General features: G+C 35.0%; 1 protein-coding gene across 1 annotated transcript in view; it reads right to left on the bottom strand.

Annotated features, from left to right (window-relative positions):
* Positions 1-1770: 1770 nt before the first annotated feature.
* Positions 1771-20616, bottom strand: part of ttyh3b (tweety family member 3b) — a 36816-nt gene continuing 17970 nt past the window's right edge. The window contains exons 5-15 of the mRNA XM_051108598.1: positions 18448-18668; positions 18029-18124; positions 16047-16119; positions 14869-14944; positions 13507-13562; positions 13328-13420; positions 13136-13228; positions 11171-11307; positions 7410-7589; positions 6838-6913; positions 1771-4471 (exon numbers count right to left, since the gene is read on the bottom strand). Coding sequence (XP_050964555.1) covers positions 4298-4471; positions 6838-6913; positions 7410-7589; positions 11171-11307; positions 13136-13228; positions 13328-13420; positions 13507-13562; positions 14869-14944; positions 16047-16119; positions 18029-18124; positions 18448-18668 — 1275 coding nt within the window. The 3' untranslated portion in view covers positions 1771-4297. The remainder of the gene's footprint in view (positions 4472-6837; positions 6914-7409; positions 7590-11170; positions 11308-13135; positions 13229-13327; positions 13421-13506; positions 13563-14868; positions 14945-16046; positions 16120-18028; positions 18125-18447; positions 18669-20616) is intronic.

The following is a 20616-nucleotide window of genomic DNA, read 5'->3' as shown; positions in this document are numbered from 1 at the left end:
GAATTGAATTAACTCATCGCGCTTCTTACCTGCTGTAAAAATTGAAAAAAGTAAAAAATTGCTGTTCAGTTCATAATTCAGTACTGCTTTTAAGAAACTATAGTGTCATAACGTCACGTTGCAATATATGTTAATGGTCCAGGGAGGCTTAATTTCTCTGCAATAATAACCTAGCTCACACGTACTGTAGATCTACACCGGTGCACAGCTATTCATCTGTTAATTACCTCCCACTCTCTTAATCTGCACGACAGAGTTACTTTCTCCTGTCAGCACATGTCATGTTTCTTCGTCTTCTGAATCCATTATACTGAAGTGTTTCCATTTTCTACCACACCATATGTGCAGAATTTCCGGCCGTCTGTGCCTACTGTAATTTCTCTGGGGTATTATACATCTTAACCCCTGTGATACGGATGCAATTATAACCATATATTAATATCTTACAGTCAGATGCGATGGACCATGTCTTAATTTAAACAACCAAGACGCTAATAAAGTCCTTGGAGACGAACAAATGTCAAAACAAATCTCGTCCTTTCATATCAGAATTATAAACATCGTCAGGTCAGTGTACAAAAGTACTCTGTAGTTACTGTTTTGGTAACCGCAACATACAAACTGTTATATTATAATTATAAAATGATTCATATAAAAATAATATTATTATTTTTACCTCTCGCGCTTAGCGCCAAAAAAGTCGCGCCACTCGCTCGATTCAAAAGAGTAACCGTCGCCTCGCCTGACGACCAGCTCTATCGATGGTTTCTCCAAGGAATTAAAGAGAAATGTATTTGTTTGAGAATTAAATTGTTTTAGAAAGTGAAGATTGGAGATCACAAAAGAATAATAAAACGGTAAACTAACACTTTTTACAACTATCTCTTTTAAACTACTTTTTGCGTATTTAAAAGTAGCTGAAAGACTCTTAGTTTGAGTAACGGTTAGAATCTCTTTTTTTTTCTGTGAATGAAAACGAGGTTGTTATATAGACATACATATTATTTGTTCGATGTTCTGCACTATTGTGTACTCAACTGTTGATTATTTCAGGTGACATAATATTAAATACTGTAGGTCTGTTTCTCCCAGAGCTGTTTTCATGTTAACTTTAAACAGTACTCAATGTACATCAGATTGTTTTTACTAAGAAAAATCTATACACTGACTGCTTTATGACATCTTTTTAAAAGCTTTGAAGCCCAATTCTTCATTAGCTAGGCCTACAGTACTTGACAAACAATAGCCTGGAAATTCTGCTTTATAGATTCTTGGAACAACATGAAGGTAAGTTTGATAAAAGACTTTTAAGTTTTGCATAAACTAGGCTATGCTTTTAATAACAAATCAATGTCTATATTAGCAATATCAGTTTTTCTTAGTGTTTTGCTTGTTATGATACAATCAGTACCTTAACAATTTTGTATATACAGCGTCCCAGGAACAACACACAAGTTTAGACTACTTTTCTATATGGCATTTAAACACATAGCGGTTTATTAAACAGCCCAACTGCATTTTTTGTTGTACTACAACATGGTCTGTTTTTTAAATGTATGTCTTCTCACAGATTTCATGCAGTTTTCAAACAAACAAGTGTACAAATTGTGTTCTCAAACTTTGGCATTCGTTCATAGCTTATTTCCTTTCATTTTAAGCAGGACCAAGGTTTTTTTTTTTTTTTTTTGTAGAGCATACCTTGATAAATGCATACCTTGATCAAGTGATTTTCTTTTTTCTTTTCTTCAGGCACTGATGCTCAACACCCTGCACCAGATAAGTTCATTTTAATATATTATTAAAACATTGAATCCAGGCTCAGAAAATCGTTTTTTCTGACATGTACAACATCGTAATCACAAATGAAAAAACATAAAAAACATGAAAAAATCCATAAGAATTGTTATCAAAACATCAATTTATGACGAATCATTCGTATTCACATTTAGAAAGGAGTGAGTAGGCTCATTTGTTATGGTCTATACAATAGAAAGCTAACAAGAATACACTAGAAAAAAAAGGTGTACATTTACAGAAAGAAAGGTTACTGTATGAAAATGTTAAGAAAGGCAGAATATTTCTTTCTTGTTTTCCTTCAGTCATGCAACTGCATTTATATGGTACAGAATCATAGATCCGAACATTTGGATTGTCTCTATATGATGGTTAGTGGTTGAATACATGTAAATACTGTAAAAAGACTCAAAATTTCAGAGCAATTCTACATTGTGTCTATTGAGTGGTAATGTGCATGTTTATCCGTTTGTGTTGCTTTTCCTCTCTCTGTAATATTCAGTGTTTATGTGAAACATCTAGTGTTGCATTGACACTTTTTGTGCATGAGTGTTTTTCTAGTGGTTGCCTGACACTAGATGGTCAAAGCATGTCTGTGCATGATCTTTGAGGTTTTAGGGATACAAGCCCTTTCCTGCTGGTATCCAAACACAGCGTCCACTTTCGTTACACAAAAAGATAATTCAAACAACACGCAGCCTCAATTGACTGAGGGTGTCACAAAGTCAGAAAGATACAGCATTATAGCATTTTCCAGTTTAAAACGACATTTCTACCTAATGTAATTAATGATATTTATTAAAATCAAATGAACACCTACGTTCAAGAATCAAGGTGTGATGTTTTGAGAGTGGCATTAGAGGCCACATCTTAAGCATGATAACATTAGCAGTTGACTGGCATCATGACCTCTAAACACTTTTATGTCAGCCTTATGACACTGGATGCAAGTAAATGAAACCAACAATACTGCACTTGGTAAAGACAGCTAGGTTATCTTACACTACATCCACACAAGTCTTACTTTAGTGACTGCATGACAAGGAGGAAATTTCCTTAGTTTCATTGTCCCCGTCGCTTTTCACTTCTTTATAATTAGTTTTTTTGATCTTTCTCCCGTGGGAAGGGGGCGAAGCCACAAAAGTCCTGTTAGTGGCACAAGTCCAGTGTCCATATTGCAGATCCATCAACACCACAGAGAAGTGTTTCCCCATAAATGTTAAACAGAAATAAAGAAAAGGCTGACCATGGTGAAAATCAAATCCGATTCACTACAAAACAAAACCTCCTGCTAAAGAATATGAAGCTTGAACAGAAAAAAAAGATTTAGACGTGGGGCAGTGGGGAGGCATTTCTCTTTTTGTCCAGGCCGTTTCCACTCTGAGCAAATTTTCCTCCGATAGAAATATTCACATTTAAAGTGTGCACATACACACGAGCACCCACAAGTGTATTCACAAATTCAAGTGATATGTCTACAAAACATGTACTATTATTTCATCACAGAGTTCATTGACAATTTTTTTTCTTACACTGCAGCTCTAAGCCACGGCAAATGTTGCACTGCACTGTTACACAGAAGATTAGTGCACTGAGTTTTGTAGTGTTGATCATTTAGACATTTTTTAAAGTACAAAAACACTTACTATTTACAAAGAGCAAAGCTCGTGAGTTGTGCCGTTTTAAAAGACACTCACTAATGCACAAGGCAAACACGCCACATGCACAAACACACACCGATAGTGTGCTGTGCAACTGTTTCCCTTCTAGAATAAGATACTGAATGTGCATAATGGCTCAAAGGCTTGATGGCTGTCAATTCACACTGTGGTACACCATAGATTACACCGTACTGTAAATACAAAGAGTGGCCTTCGATGACAGAAGTCACATGTATGTGATTCAGTTAACTCATGAACATCTGTAAACGAGTAAACATCTCCATTAACATCAAATAGCAATAATGAATACCTTGAATTGTGGCTGTAGTAGTAGAATGCTGCCATATTGTCAGGAACTGCAGAGAAAGCGCAAAAGCTGCATCTTTAAAACTTGTTAAACTATATGCAAAAGATTTAAAAATAGAACTCCATCATAAAATCATATGTCATAGTGACATTTCTTGCACAGCAAGGCAAGAGATTTAAAAATGACAGTGGTATAAACCATTATCCTGCTGTGATAATGTGGTCCTGCAGTCCTTGCCAATATGGCTGCCCTGAGAATCTCTGTAAGGGTAGTATGGGAGCTACTGTGCTGACGACTGAGTCCTCCAGAAGAGGGCAGTGTAGTTGCTCTGATGCATTGTGTGAGATTAGGGGAGTAAAAATGGCAGTCTGAATCAAATTTGGCAGAATCGAGTCTTTAAGAAGCCAGAGTGGGTAAGCACGGATGACTGATCCCATTCGGATAAAGAATTTCTTAACTGGCGAAGAGGTGGAGACAAACTTTGTACTGGTGGACTTGACAGGTAGATGACTATTGGTCACGCATTTGAGGATAGTTAATGGATGGCGGAGTGAGGTCGGTGGATGGCTGAATTTGGTCGGCTATTTGGAGCTGAACGGCTGGTTAGTTCTGGTCGCATGTTGGGCTCCAGACCGTTCTGGGATTCTGATGGTCTGGACTGGTCTGGGCGGCTGGTTGCCAGATATTTGGCTCTCATGCTTGAGGTGTACTGCAAAACAGGGTGAGAGAACAAGGAAAAGGGGAGGAAAGACACCATCACATCATTTTGAAGAGTCATTTTCATAATACGCTAGAAATTTTTTCCTAATGTGTCACGATTGAAGTTAGCAGCATCTGAATAGGCATTAGGACAGAGTATAACTGTAGCTCTTACAAACATGAAGCACATATAAATATGAACCTCATTCTGTCATTTTAACTCACTCACATGCGTAACAGACAAACTGACAGTCATTTGGACAGCCTGATGGGGTTTTTTAAAGCCAAGAATTACTGTGATGATGCACGTTATCAGTATAAGATCTCCTCACGATTTGCTTTTGAGTGCAAGTTCCATTAAAAAGAGTGCGATTAATGTGAAAATTAAAGAGAGGAAAAGTTAACACCATGACAAATAGGAAAAGCAAAGAAAAGTAGATGAGAATGACACATATAGATAATGCAGCTATATGTGGGAGAATAGCAACAGCTGTTAAGGGGTGGAGTTATAATGTGAGACACTTTACCAAACAGACATGCATGAGGGGTGTTTTTCAGTTGGGTGAGAAATAGACAAAATTCATGCATATTTTGAATAATAAAATCCAGAGAAGGAGAGACTATTCTGTAATATATCGGCGATTCCAATTCCAGCAAGAGCAGGCACCAAAAAGCAGCATCCTGGACCATGACATGATTGAGAATCAGATTGTGTCCTTTCAAAGAAACATTTGTTTCTTGGGTGGTCTCTCCAGTCTGGAGTTTGAATACGCATGCGTCACGTCCAGGGCCCATAAACGCAAAATCGAAAGGAAAAAACACCTAGAAATTAAGACGAACAGACAGTGGCGCTTATAAGAGATCTAGATGTTCTCATTTCTGCACTCAAACTAATAGAAGAAAGAAAGATACCCTTGCATGCCAAGTCTGATTAACAGAGCTGCCCTGCCTCTTAAAAAAAATTCACTGCACAAGAACCAGGAGAAGCATTCTCTGGTCTTGTCATTGGCTATACATGCAATCATGCAAACTCCAAGATTCTGCAGAGCATTGCAAAACCCACTTCCACTCATCGAGGGACCTTGACTTGAAAATAAGAAGAGAAATAAATGCCATCTCAGAATATATTTTAAACGAATGCATAATCTACCACCATTTACTCCAAACCCATACAAATGATCTTCTATAGAACACAAAAGGTGAAATTTAGCAAAATGTTCATGCAGCCCTTTTTCATACAATGCATATGAATGGAAATGGACGCAGTTAAGCACCAAAAATGACAAACAAAGGCCATAAATATATCCTAAAAGTAGTCTATACTAACAATGCATTATATTACAAATCTTATAAAGGTGTGCAGTAGCTTTGTGAGAAGAACAGACGAAAATTTCAGAATATTTGATTTGATTCTGAATATTTGAAAAGGTTTCAATGCTCATTTTCCACAGTACCAGTACGCAAGCAACTGTGCCTTCTACTCTCTCTGACAAACTCTACTCTCTCTGTATTTTAATTAAATACATATATAGTCAGTTGCGCTGTGTGTTTCAGAGTGAAGCGCTTCACTGTTTTTACATGCTAGCAGCTCATGATCCAGCATTTACACAGACTCAGAATGGCTCGATTTACAGTAAATGCATTAAACAAGTTTAACATGCATTTGGAATTTCAATATGTTGCACTGTATTTTCACATTTGCAAGATTTCCAACATTTTTGTGGACATATAATTACAGAATTTTACATTGTATTGAAGTTATACAGTAAATTGAAGCATAATGACAACACAGTCTTACAATTTTATTTAGTTCTCCTTCTCACATAAAACTATTGCTAGGCTTCACTTGTTCTATAAACGGTTTTTAGTGTGCTTTTTTGTCATGTTTGGACCACGTCCTTCCCATTGGCATTTCCATTTGTTGTATGGAAAAGAGAACCTTTTATTTCACGTTCCAAGGAAGAAAAAAAGCAAATGATGGCTGGATCTATATTATCTTACTGTTTGTGATGACTTCTTTGTGGTACAAAGTTACACAAAGTCGACTTCTAATAAGTGTCGCATACAGGCTGCCAAAATGACCTTCAGGACTCTTTATGTGTGTGCTTGAGTTGTTCATCAATTTGCTAAAACTATACTAAAAGTGAAGTTTTACAGTCGTTTTACATACTCATCAGTAAGAAACAAGCATAAATATCATATGAACATACTGTTCTCTGGATTATCTAAAAAATAATGAATTATGCCAAGCATGGGGCAGGGTTTCAAGAAGATCCATTCCTTTTACTATGAGTAACTGAATGTGTGACACTGCGCTAAATAACGACTGAACACCTACAGACATGTGTGTTTGTGTAAATGTGCTTGTGCACTTACTGACGGCGGGGGGGATTCTCTGCCAATGAGTGGCGTGTTCTCGCACCGAGGGGTCTGAAAGTTAGCATTCTGGCTCCTGCGTCACAAACGAGATACCAGTTACTCTGACTCCCTCTTCAAGGGAGGGATTTCCACACCGCGATGCACTAACTTTACAAATCTAACAGAAAGTTTTGAACTGCAGGGTAGGAGCAATACGCAAAGCCACTATATATGATGGGTACTGAGTCATATCCATTATATATGTAGATCATGATAGATATCGCTTGGGTTGCGTGAAACATTATCTATCATATAGTAAAACTCAATGCACAAGCTGAATTATCTACTTACAGTTCCCATGCCATATTATATTTGTTTCTACACGCCGTTCAGGGGCTCTCTATATATTAACTTTAATCAAGAAGTAAAACCCATGCAGTATTAGCAACTGATCTGAAGCCTACGTTAAATCGAGCAAAGCCCATGCAGTAATCTAGGCTAGCGAGCCTATACTACAGGACCCGTAATACCGATACGGCCCTTCAAATCCAGCCCATGCATTAGGATGAGGTTAGCGTGGCTACACTCACATGTACTCAGTGACTGGTGCGTTGCTGACAGTATGTGCCGCAGCGGGGAGACTAGCCTCGCTGCCGTAGGTGCTGCTGCCACAGCTGTACAGGCTAGGCATGTGTACGCGGTACAGGTTATCGTGCGGCGCTCGCGGGCCGAGTGTGGCCGAAGTCTCATCGCCATCCTCCTCCTCAGACCTTCGGACAAATTAGCACAGGTCAAACACGTGCCCCTGGGTCAGAGGGGAGGGAAAAAGGTCTCTCCTCTCACTAGGCTTAGTGAAGATCTCTTTAAAACCATTTTTCACGCCAGTCCTAATATGACTCTAAAACATACTGATGGGTACTAGCAAAATGACATGTTTCATGCGTTTGTTTTTCCCAGATTTGTCTATGTCGTTCTTTTCAAAGTGAATTTTTCATGACTGTATATGTTGTGAAAAATATATTTTAGATTTTTTTTTAAACATTGCATGTTTTATATGAAATACATGCATTCAGATCATATTTCCGATCATATTTTCAAATAAAAGTCATTACTACATAGTTTATTAATGACTGTAAAAATGAAATAAAATGATTGAAATAGAAATGAAAATCTCATAAATACACTACCACTTACATTTTAGGATGACTTACATATGGAAGCCACTGAATAAAAACTACAAAGTAATTGCGATTTTTTTCTCTCACAATTCTGACTTTTCTCAAAATTGCAAGATATGAACTTGCTAGTTTGTATCTCACAATTCTAACTTTATAACACACAATTGCGAGTTTATCTCTCAGAATTCAGAGAAAAAAAATTTAATCGTGAGGTATAAACTCGGTTTTGCGAGGAAAAAGAGTCAGAATTGCAAGATAAAAACTTGATATGAACTTGCAGTTGAGAGTTATAAAGTCAGTATTGTGTGTTGTAAACTTACAATTCTGAAAAGTAGTCACAATTCTGAGAAATAAAGTCAGAATTGGCAGATATAAACTTGTAACTGTGAGAAAAAAAGTCAGAATTGCGAATTCCGAGTTTATATCTCGCTGCTCTGACTTTATAACTCCCCACTGTGAGTTTACATCACGCAGTTCTGAGAAAAAAAGTCATAATTGCAAGTTTATACCACAAAACTCTGAGAAGGTAAACTGAGTTTATTATACTTATATATAAACTCGCAATTATGACTTTATAACTTGCAGTTGCAAGTTTATATCTCACAGTTCTGAGAAAAAAAGTCAGAATTATGAGATGCAAACTTGCAATGGCAAAAAAATCAGAGTTGTAAGATAAAAACTGGCAATTACCTTTTTTCTTTATTATACAATGGCGGAAACAGGCTTATATACTAACATTTATTCTTTGAAAGAAATTAATACTTTTATTCAACAACAACATTAAGGGTGTGTTCACACTTGTAGTTTGGTTCAGTTCGATTTGGTTCATTTGGTCCGGACCAAAAAGGAAAACGATACATTTGGTCCTGGTCTGCTTAGCGTTCACACTGGCATTTTTGACATCAAACCTAAAGATACCAAACCTAAAGGCATAATGATATGGTTCACAACCTCATTGGTTGGATTGAATGATGTATATATTTTGTGATGGAACTCACAGAATACTTTAAACAAAAGGAAATGGTGCATTTGACTTAAAGCGGCGCTGCGGGTGTATGACATTAAAGTATCCATTTACTGATCGGTCTGCTCAGCAGCACCACTTTAAGCCAAATACACCTAATGGCATGCTCACTGTTGCGTGTATATGATTTTATTTTCACCACCTGCGAACTCACAAAGAGCTCATAAAAGGCACTTTACCTCTTTGTTGCTCTACATTTGCCCTCTGCTCATTTTGAGCCTTGTTCCATTCATGAAATCATATTGCATAGTGTCCCATCTTATCATTACTTCCTGTTTTGGGTTAGTTTAGAAGTATTTGGTCCATGTTGCATTCATATTTCATTCAAACCGCACCAGAGTTCATTTGGAAGTGGACAGAGACCCAACTTTTTAGCAATCTCGATACGCTTGTTTGGTGTGCACCTGTGTTCAGATGACAGCGTTCACAGTTACTTAGATGAACCGCACTAACAGAGCAATCGCACCAAAGTGCGTTTTAAATCGAACCAAACATGACAACTGTGAATACACCCTAAATTGATCATAAGTGGCAGTAAAGACATTTACAGTGTTACAAAATATTTAATTTCAAATTAATCATTTGAAATTTCTCATTCATTCAGTATGACACTGAAGACGTCAGTATGACAGCTTTGTCATCATGGAAATAAACTACATTTTTAAAATATATTCAAATAGAAAACAATTATTTTAAACTGTAATAATTTCACTGTTTTTACTATTTTTAAATAAATGTAGCCTTGAATGATAGTGTATATTATTATATTGTGTATAATATTCACATTAAAAGATTTCATTTAAAATCACTGTCGATTTGAGCTCTTTAGGATGTTAACTGGTAAATCTGGTGTACATCAAAATCTTGTTGTCCTTGACTCTTGATTTTAAAAGCCACTTTTAATATTAGTGGCTTCTAATGGCTTGTTGAATGTTGTGGTTAAACTAATTAGGAAATAGTTCATCTGCTGATGGAAAAACCAACTTCATTACTCGTATGCCAAGTCATCTGGGCATTTTTAGAATAAGTGTAAAACTGGCAGTCAGGACACTGGAACAACAACAAAAAAATTGACTTGTAGTCAATTCAGAACAGGGCAGCATCTCTATTCATTTATTATGTATTTGCTTTAAAACGTGCATATTCAGTGAAAAAAAAAATAAATAAATAAAATGAATTAGTAAAATAAATAAAAGTAAAAACAATCCTACAGCCATGGATGCTAATCAGAAACAATTCAAGTGAACTTAAGAATCTCACAAAAACTACTGTGGATTTCCATTGCATGTCCAATGGATTGTCCTCAGTAACCATTGAACGCTTTCTCAGTGATTTGAGTCATGCATTAAATCAACAAACAGCCACTATGAATCGGATTTGAAACGTAAAAAAGAGGGGGAAAAACGCATTTAAGAAAAGGAATCAAAAAGAAAAAGTGGATCTGTGAACGTGTAGATTTGGATGCCACTTTGATTCGTACGTGTAACTCTTAACAGACCTTTTCCGAACCAGCTTGCCCATTGTGTAATCTAAGCAAATGAAGTTTCACATAACCAACATGTTTCAATAATGATTATACTCTTCACAAATGCACATCAGCCATTCTTGCAGTTTCAATATAGTCCAAAGGGAGGCAGCATCTTCCACAAAAATGTCAGTCTGCTTTTGCACAGAATTTGGAATAGGGTCTCTTTGTTCTTTCCCTTTGCATAGATACACAAGCGTTATTGCAGACAGATGCTATACCGTGAGTCAAATAACAAATACCTCCATCGCCATAATTCAAAATGCTCCTTTCAAAAATTTTGCTTTTATATGTAAGCTGTATTTAGGTTACCCATAGAGCACTACAAAACAAGTGTGTCTCTCACACATACTACAGGGCAGTGGGTTTTCCAAATCTATGACACAAAGAGGAATGAACGACAAGACAACAGAAGCTACACACAGTCATGAGAAGATGATTAATATGTGAAAACAGAAGGAGCAGATGTGAAAATAAAAGCATTAAACAAACACGTGACTGGCAGTCAATTCTCTGTCCATGAATTGAAGTCCTTGTCTTTCTACTGGAGCTGCGTTTAACATACCTTGCCCTCATCAACCCACCCCTCATCTTTTTGGTGTATTTTCACCCTTGCCTTCTCACCTCTTGCTCTGCCAGGTGTGAGGCACACTGCAAACGATGGAGCTAAACATTAGCGCAGTGACGAATGAGAAAAGGACCAGATAAATGAGCCCCTCCACTCCATCGTAACACAGTCCGGTCAGAGCCTGTACATAGTCCTGTGTGACAGAAAAAAAAAAAAAGATGAACAGTCATATGAAAAGTCTGTTCTTGCTCTAGAAGTCTTTCAACACTCTAAAGAAAGTGGAATAAATACATTTGCACAGGTAGTACAAGCATAATCATGGGAAGTGACATATGAGCATTCCTTCAACTTTGAACATTGTTACATGGAAGCCCACTTCTGCTACTGAATTAAAAAAAAACAAAACAAAAAAACAAGTAATTGCGACTTTTCATACAATTCTGACTTTTTTCTCAGAATTGTGTGATATGATCTCGCAATTGTGAGAAAAAGTCAAAACTGCAAGATTTAAACAATTCAGACTTTTTTTCCCTAGAATTGAGTATATATCTTATAATTGTGACTTTTTTCTCAGAAGTTTGTATCACACAGTTTTGACTTTATAACATGCAAATGGAAGTTTATATCTAACAATTCTGAGAAAAAAGTCTATATCGAGTTTCTATCTCGTAATTGTGACTTTTTTCTCAGAATTGAGACTTTGTCTCATAAATGTGACTTTTTTCTCAGAATTGTGAGTTTAGATCTCATAATTGTGACTTTTTCTTAGAATTGCTTCTTTGTATCTTGCAATTTTGACCCTATATGCAATTGCCAGTTTATATCTCACAATTCTGAGAAAAATGTCTATATTAAGTTTATATCATAACTTTAACTTTTTCTCAGAGTTAAGAGTTTATATCTCGTAATTGAGACATTTTTCTCTGAATTGCTTGTTTCTATCTTGCAATTTTGACCTTACAGCACATAACTGCCAGTTTATATCTCACAATTCTGAGAAAAAAAGTGTATACTGAATTTATATCTCGTAAATGTGACTTTTTTTCCCAAAACTGAGTTTGTATCTCGCAATTTTGACTTCATAACATGCAATTGCAAGTTTATATCATACAATTCTGAGAATCTCAAAATTCTAAGAAAAGTCAGAATTGTGGGTTCATATTACGCAATTCTGAGAAAAAAGTCTGTGAGAATGAACTGGGACATGTAAACTCGCAATTACAAAAAAATTCAGAATTATGAGATAAAAATGACCTTTTTGCTTTTTTATTCAGTGGTGGAAACTAGCCTCCAAACTGTTATGCACCTTTTTGCAATAGACTACCATTCAAAAGTTTGGGGTCAGCAAAATTTTTTGTTTTTGAAAAATCTCTTAAGCTCATCAAAATTTATTTGATAAAAAGTACAGTAATGTTGTGAAATATTGTTACGATTGAAAATAACTTTTTTGTTTTATTATATTTTATAATGAATATGTCATCTTTTTTTCAGGATTCTTTGATGAATAGAAAATTCAAAAGAACAGCATTTATTTAAAATAGAAATATTTTGTAACATTAAACAATTACTACTGAACAATGTCCTGAAAAAAATGTGAGAAAAACGTAAGACAATCAAAAATCTTACTGACCCTAAATGGTAGAATGGTAGTATATGTCTTGAAAACATTTTACATTGCATTTCACCATCATTTATTTGTGCTATTTTTCAAAAGTATTTTTCGTATGGATTTATTATTTTACCCTTATCCCAGACCCAGAGATTAAATTTTAAACTTTAAAAAATCAAATTCTAATTGTGTAAAACTAATTGTCCCACAGTTGTGGTGTGATTTCCACCACATAATAAAGTTGTTGGTAAAAACAAATATCGGGGTAAAGGTGGGTCAGAGGCAACATGGCTTTTATGCATTATTTTGTCGTTACACAGAATTAACTTGGCAGTGTAAAGACATTTAAAGTGATGTAAACAAAATATTTTTGTACATTTTCTTAGTATAATTTTCATCTTAACACACAAACCATGTGCAGGCTCCGACAATCAACCAGGGCAGTGAGGTGGTGAAGACTGACTTCAGTGGAGTTTAACACCGCCTGCATCTCCTCCAGGTTACTCTGATAACAACCCATAAAGAGACAAAGAACATAAACAGATAAACATCCATACACTGAATATAGCCAAGCTCAATATCTCACTCTCAAACACATCCGCACCTTAGTCTTGGGGAATTCTCGAATAGCTGAGCGCAAGAGCTCAGAAACATCATCCTGCATCTCCACAAGAGCTTTATGGCTTCCGGAAAGTTTCTGCAAATCAGAGCACCGATTTATAATTCATGAAAGAGAGCAAGACAGACAATGAGAAGGAGAACAGAGCAAGAGTAATTATGTACCTGCTGAAATGGGTTGGTCTGCCCCATGCTGCACTTCAAATAATACTGCAGGATATCTAACACACATATAACAGAGATTATAACAAAAACATATGAATTCCAATAAATGTTTATTCTTTTACTCTTCAAATGTTTAACATCACATTATGATATGGTTTCCGAACACTCCCCTCATCTTCTGTCCATCAACAAACAGATAATATTGAAATATTGTTGAAATCACTCCACAAAGAAAACAGCCAATGCAAACTAACAAAACTTAGCAGTAAATCTGTTGGAGGCACTGCATGCATCTGCCTCTCATGAGTCACTGTGACCCGCTATTTCATTATTTACTAAGCCAGCTGGCTGAGATTACTGACAATGCCAACTAGCTTCATTTGTTAGCATATCAAGTTTCTTTTCTGTGTGTATGTGTGAGTATGAGTGGATGTGAGAGAGAGATGACCGTAAAGGCGCCGCATGAGTCTGAACCCTATTACTATGTGTTCATGTGCTTCAAAAAGAGACTAAGAGGCGCAGCAGTGGAATGACCTCAGGCAGAGGTTTAATGATTAATTAACCTCACAATCTAAACCATCACAGTCATAGCGGGTGCAGATGGATAAAATGAAAAAGTCATTAAAATGTCACTGTAAGAAATCAATGTACTGGCCAGTGTAGCAAAATTTTAGATTTAAAATATGTTTGAGTGAATTTTAATAAATACTCTTATTTTAAAAAACTTACTGATCCCACATTTTTGAATGGTAGTTTATTATGTGTCCTCTACACAAAATTAATATCCACGAGGAAGTATATACACAGATGTAAAATTATTTACAAGATTTATTGGCCTGCAGACACACCTCCTATTGCCTTACCTTCGACAAAGAGAAATGAATCCCGCCAGCAGTAAAGTGCAAGTGTGAATGAGTGCTGATTGTAAATGTGCTGTGTAGGGACTGAGAGGGTCATGAATCGTATCCCCTGTGGGAACTAATTAGCAATGACATTCATGTTTGTCCAGGAAAGCCAAGGTCTGAGAGCAAGATACAAACCCTGCTTTGTACATAAACACCCTTTAAGAAAGCCTCCTCTGCATAGCAATGCTCCAGGACAGTTTAAGTGAATGAATGAGAGCGATTGTGAGCATAAACATTTTCTGTGAGGAGCACTGAGTTCAAAGCATTGAATTATGTGTATATAAAATAATTGATAAAATGCAAATAATTTTGGTATTTTCTTTAATTTGTCCTTTTACTATATTTTCTATAAACTGTCTGCATATAATTGTCTAAGCCTTGTCACAAGCATTTCAGTGCCCTGTGAACCCTGTGTAAACTGTGAAAGACAAACTGAACTTGACTTAGGAACACATACCTTGGTTGATAACGGCGTTCTCGCGTGTCACTTTGGTGATGTAAGAATCAGGGGCAACACAAAAATCACTGGCAGTCTGAGGAAGAGAACAACACATAAAGCGTGGCTCGAACACACAACACAACCCCTCAAATACAGGACCAAAGACAAACACATTTAAGTGACTGACACTTTTTCTAAAATCAGTTTAAGAAATTAATACTTTTATCCACATAGGGCTTATCAAATTCAGATTATCAGTGTGTGACAGGAAAGACTTTTACATTGTTACAAAAAATCTATTTCTAATAAATGATATTCTTTTAACCTTTCTGTTTATCACTGAATCCTGAAAATGATGCATCATGGTTTCCACAAAAATGTCTAAATACACCGCCGTTCAAAAGTTTTGGATCAGTTTTCTTATACTCATCAAGGCTGCATTTATTTGATCAAAAAATACAGAAAAAGGGTAATATTGTGAAATTTTGGTTTCCTATTTTAATATACTTTAAAATAGAATTTATTTCTGTGATGCAGCACTGAATTTTCAGCATCAGTCTTTTGGGGTCAGTCTTTGCTGAAAAATCAGTGTTGCTTCACAGGAATAAATTACATTTTAAAGTATATTAAAATAGAAAACTGTAAATTGCAATAATTTTGTATTTTGATCAAACAGATATAGCCTTGATGAGCACAAGAAACCTCTTTAAAAACATTAAAAATCTTAGTGATCTCAAACTTTTGAATGGCAGTGTATGCAGCATTGATAATACAAAATGTTTCTAAAGCATAAAGGATCATGTGACTCTGAAGCCTAGAGTACTTATGCTAAAAATTCAGCTTTGCTAACACAAGAATAAATTACATTTTAAAATAGAATATTAAAATAGAAATCCAATATTAAAATAGAATTTTTAACGATTTTTTAATAAAATAAATGCAGCCTTGGGGAACATAATAGACTTTTAAAAGCATCTTATTGACCCACTAAAAACATCTTTTTTTGAGATCTTTAAGACACTTTTTAATAGCAGTGTGTATACTTATTATATATTTTCCTGAAAAAAAAAAAAACATAATTTTTCTCTACTTAGTGAGTTTCTAAGTTAAACGCTCTTTAGAATGCCATAGAACCAAATAAATATATTGGCATAAAATTTAAAAGAAATTAAAGGTTATTCTTCTAATTTACTCACCACAGCAACAGAAAACTCCAGCCCAAGTGAAGCCCAGCTGATCACCAGTGTCAGCACACCTAGCAAACAAACACTGAAGGAGAGAAAGAAATTGTTTATTACCACAGAAAATAAACTGCTCTCATGCCTCAGCCATGCACTTACAATGGAAGACATTTTGGATACTTTAAAGATGTTTTACAGTGTATATTTTCATTCTTTTAAACAAAAATGGCAGTCATTTGAGTCTTTTAATGGTGGGACTTGGCAGATGAGTGTCTAGTTTCTGTGTTGTTGATGGATATTTTCTAGTTGGTTTCTTTTTAAACTTGTTTAGATGCAGTGGTGAGTAACCCAGTTAGTAAACATCTCTGAGGATTCAAACAACCTCCCACTGACCAAATGTGCTTCAAGATACACATGCGCCCTCGAACACTAATATAAACACAAACAAACACGTATGTACATAACACGCGGCAGAAGAGGTGTCTAATTGCAGCAGAAGGAGTGAAAAAGTGAGTCAGAGTGAATCAAGGGGAGATCTTCACCCTCCCTTAGTAGACTAAATAGATTTCAGTTTGCCTGAATCCATCTCTTTTCTGCCAACTCCTCTCTCTGATTCGTGCTTGCTCTCTCTCTCCATTTCTAAAGGCTTTCAGAGAATGGATCTCAATTTTGCATAGTTACAGGCTAAAAATAGGCATTTTCACACAACGATTTTCAACCTGGAAATTTCCAAACTGAAAATGTAAACTCAGGTAGTGCCGTTTAGCCTGAGGCACCTCCTGCAATGCACCAAGAAAACAAGAACGTCCCTTTTGATGTTCCCTGAAATATCATCTTGCATATCAACATTCTGACATTCATTATTTATTTTTCGAACACTTCAGTATTTCTTTGTTGCGACAGTCAAAGCCAATTACATTCATTAAATTCTACTGATATGTGTTCAGAGTTCAATTCCAGGTCATTTCATATTGTTATGTCACATCTTACACCATCCTTTTGAATTTAGTAACACCTATAAATATTATTAAAATTTGATTTTATAAGTGTGTTATTTTAGTAGTATTAATGTACTAATATAACATTTATTAATACTTTACATGAGCGTTTTTCATATCAATTTTCATTACAGTGGCACTTTTATTAATTTTGTTTATTTTTGTTTTTCTTTATTTTTATTAGTTATTAAACATTTCTATTTTGCATTCATTTTATTTCAGGTTTGTTTTAATAATTTTAAGTACTAAAGTTAAACAAATTGTATTTAATTACTATGTAATAATTTTTTGTTTAAGTTCTAAGTTCAAGTTCTTCATCTATTTTATTTTATTTCAGCTTTATTTCAGTTAATGAAAGTGAAAAGTTTTAATCATTTTAGGTAACAATAACAACACTGTTTCACAGAAAGCAACTCAACACATAAATACATACATATATTGGGTAATTTTGAGTAAAATATTGTCATTTTAGATAGAAATAAATTACACATTCTGGCACTAAATCAAATAAAAAAAAATAGGGCTGTCAAATGATTCATTGCAATTAATCGCATGCAAAATAAAAGTTTATTAAAATAAAAGATATTCTAAAATATATGTGTTTACTGTGTGTAATTATTATGTACAGTATAAATACAAAACATTTATATATTTAAGAAATATTTAAAAGTATATGTATTTATTATATTTTTATATAATTTATAAATGAAAATATTTTGTACATAACATATTTCTCCTAAATATATACATTAATTTGTATTTATATATGCATAATAATTACACACAGTACACACACATATATTGGGCAAACTCAAGCTTTTATTTTGTGTGCGATTAATCACGATCAATCGTTTGACAGCCCTAAAATAATATTGTCTTATGTTTTCGCTGAAAGTCTAGTAATATGTTGTTTCTTAAAGGTACAGTGATAGATTACATGAGTGGCTATTGTATGTGTGATATTAAAGAAAAACATGTGTTAATCATTTTTGCACTTACCTGATCAAGATGCTTCTAGAGTTGCGTATGAGACCAACCAAAACAAGCAGGCAGATTATAACATCAAAGAGCAGCAGGCCCAGATAACCCAACCACCTACAAAACACATAAACATGATCTCTTCCAGGTGGCTAGAAATGTTTTTATAACTCCATCCAAAAGTGGTAACAAGTCTGGACTTTATTATTGAGAAACTCTATTGTGTATGTCCATAAACTTGAATTTACTTCTTTGGACATTTAAGTCATTCTCTTATGTCTAACAAAACATCAAACATGTGGCATATGCAAACAAATCATGCCAGACTACATTTCTGTAAATGAGAGCAGGATTTAAGAAACCCCTACTATCTGGGTAATACCTCTGAAACAATTTTAGACATTACAGAGCATGATGACCTGACTGGACTTCATAATTACCTGTACCAGTCATACTGCTCAGTGACGGATGCCAGGTTATCTAGAGAGAGATCCGTATTGCTCCAGAAAGGCACCTCCACCATCAAATTGATCAGCTCGTCCAGCTGACCCTGCAGTTTCTGGACGATAGACAGGTAGTCTGTATTCTTGGAGTACACAGTCTCCAGCTGCACCAAACCCTCCTGCAGGGTTTCATTCAGACTGCTGGTGCTCTCTGACACCTAAAACACAAGAATCAGGACAGTTTAGGCTCAATAAATCAGATCCATTTTTCTGCCCCCTGAATCAAACTGGTAGATTATAACGCATGTTTGATACAACAGGTCGATGAGTCTTAGAGAACTGCCCATCTGGGTGATCACTGTATCTGAATTTTGGTGAAAATTGTGATTTTTAAAATATCAGGTGGAATAAATATTCTTTGAATTTAATCATTTGTGTCATCTCATCTGATTTCATCAAATGATATTATATCAACATTTTTTAATCCTGCTATTTCACCATATTGGCTGTCAACATCTTGTCATCATGAAGAAAGTAATACATACTCAAAATAAGTATGTCTATGATTCTCCATTGTATGATATATACATTAGCCAAGCATCATTATACAGAATGTGTGAACAACTTCTACACACACTTTTATTAGTCATAAGAGGGAGAATGACTTATAATACCAATATGCTAAAGCCTTAAGTAAACTGTAATATATCAGACATAGTACACATGAATGCCATTGTTTCACAGCTGTAAAAGAAACTGAAGTGATAGAACAACAACAAGAAAAACTACTGAAGACGTCAACAGCAAGAGACGATGCATTAATGAGCGCTTTTGTAAAGAAACAATGGACAAAGATGAAACTTTTCCAGTGTGCATGTGGCAGGCGCCTGTGTTTACACACACTATCAAATGGAGTGTACTTTAAAAGGCTATGCATTCAGCTGTTCATGTCAAAGTGAAATACACTGTGATCTTAATTGCTATTGGGCTGAAAAGGATTTTTCAACATCAGGCAAAACAGTTTTTGAAGGCCTGAACTGTGACGCTTTAATGCTGTGCACTTCAAATGCTTATATGGGCCAATCTACAGAATTGGTGCAAACTGCTGTCCCACAACCAAAAAGCACATTTTCAAGTATCTTACATGTTTACTAAGATCCTTCTATTATCTAGGTTTTGTTCTATAAATTTGTCACTACCGAAATGGTCATGACCAAAACATGTCATCACTGTTCCAGTAGTGACAAAAGGGAACACATGATCCTCATATTTGGGGGAGATAAACAAGTTTTTAGTACAGTTATGCAAATTTTTTAGTATTTTGGTAGTGTTTTAGTATGCAAGTTAAAATTCTGTAATGTCATGTAGTTGCTACCAAAGCATTACTGTCAGTACCAAAAATGTGCACTCACTACTGAAACATAGGATGTTTTGTTAAAAATAAAGTATACTGAATTATTAACTAAGATATATATTCAAACTAATGAATCCCTAACTTTGAAATCAGTATGATCAACTTTTTGCCTTTTACAAAGGAAAATTGATTCAAAATACAACAAATCTCATAAATTACACATGAAATATTGTTAAAAATGTAATTGTTATTGATTTACCTCTGAAAAAAATATTAATAAAATAGCAAAAATATATTTACAATATAGATGAAAGCAAAAAACAGGTTAATAATTAAATTATATATGACTGTGTTTCGCTAGTGACAAATTTGGGGAGAGGACAAATATTGTAAAACTTTCTGAAAATACAATATGAGAATTAACTACGCAATGACTGGAAATGTGTACCTTGGATATTATACAATTTGCATACATACAAAATTTTTGGCTTTTTTTTCCAAGATGTTTTTAACTCTGACTCATATACAATAAGTGTTGATTAGTTAAAAAATAAGTAAAAAAAAAAATTAACTGATTATTATATAAACTGTTTTAGCTTTTGCTGAATGAAACACAGAACTCAACAACCTCTCAAGCTCCCTAACAGACAGAACACCTGCTAATGGATATTTTGATACACATAATTACTTCCTACAAAAAGTCCTGGCCAGCCAACTAAAACAATTACACCCTCAACCATCTGAATACATTAACATTTAATAACCCTGTATGCTGGGGGTTTCAGTTATGGCCATGAGGTGCAGCAGAGTAT

The sequence above is a fragment of the Labeo rohita genome, chromosome 1 (genome assembly GCF_022985175.1).
Source record: "Labeo rohita strain BAU-BD-2019 chromosome 1, IGBB_LRoh.1.0, whole genome shotgun sequence".
Classification (NCBI taxonomy): domain Eukaryota; kingdom Metazoa; phylum Chordata; class Actinopteri; order Cypriniformes; family Cyprinidae; genus Labeo; species Labeo rohita.
Note: the sequence above shows the minus strand (reverse complement) of the source record. Positions and strands in the feature narration are given on the sequence as shown.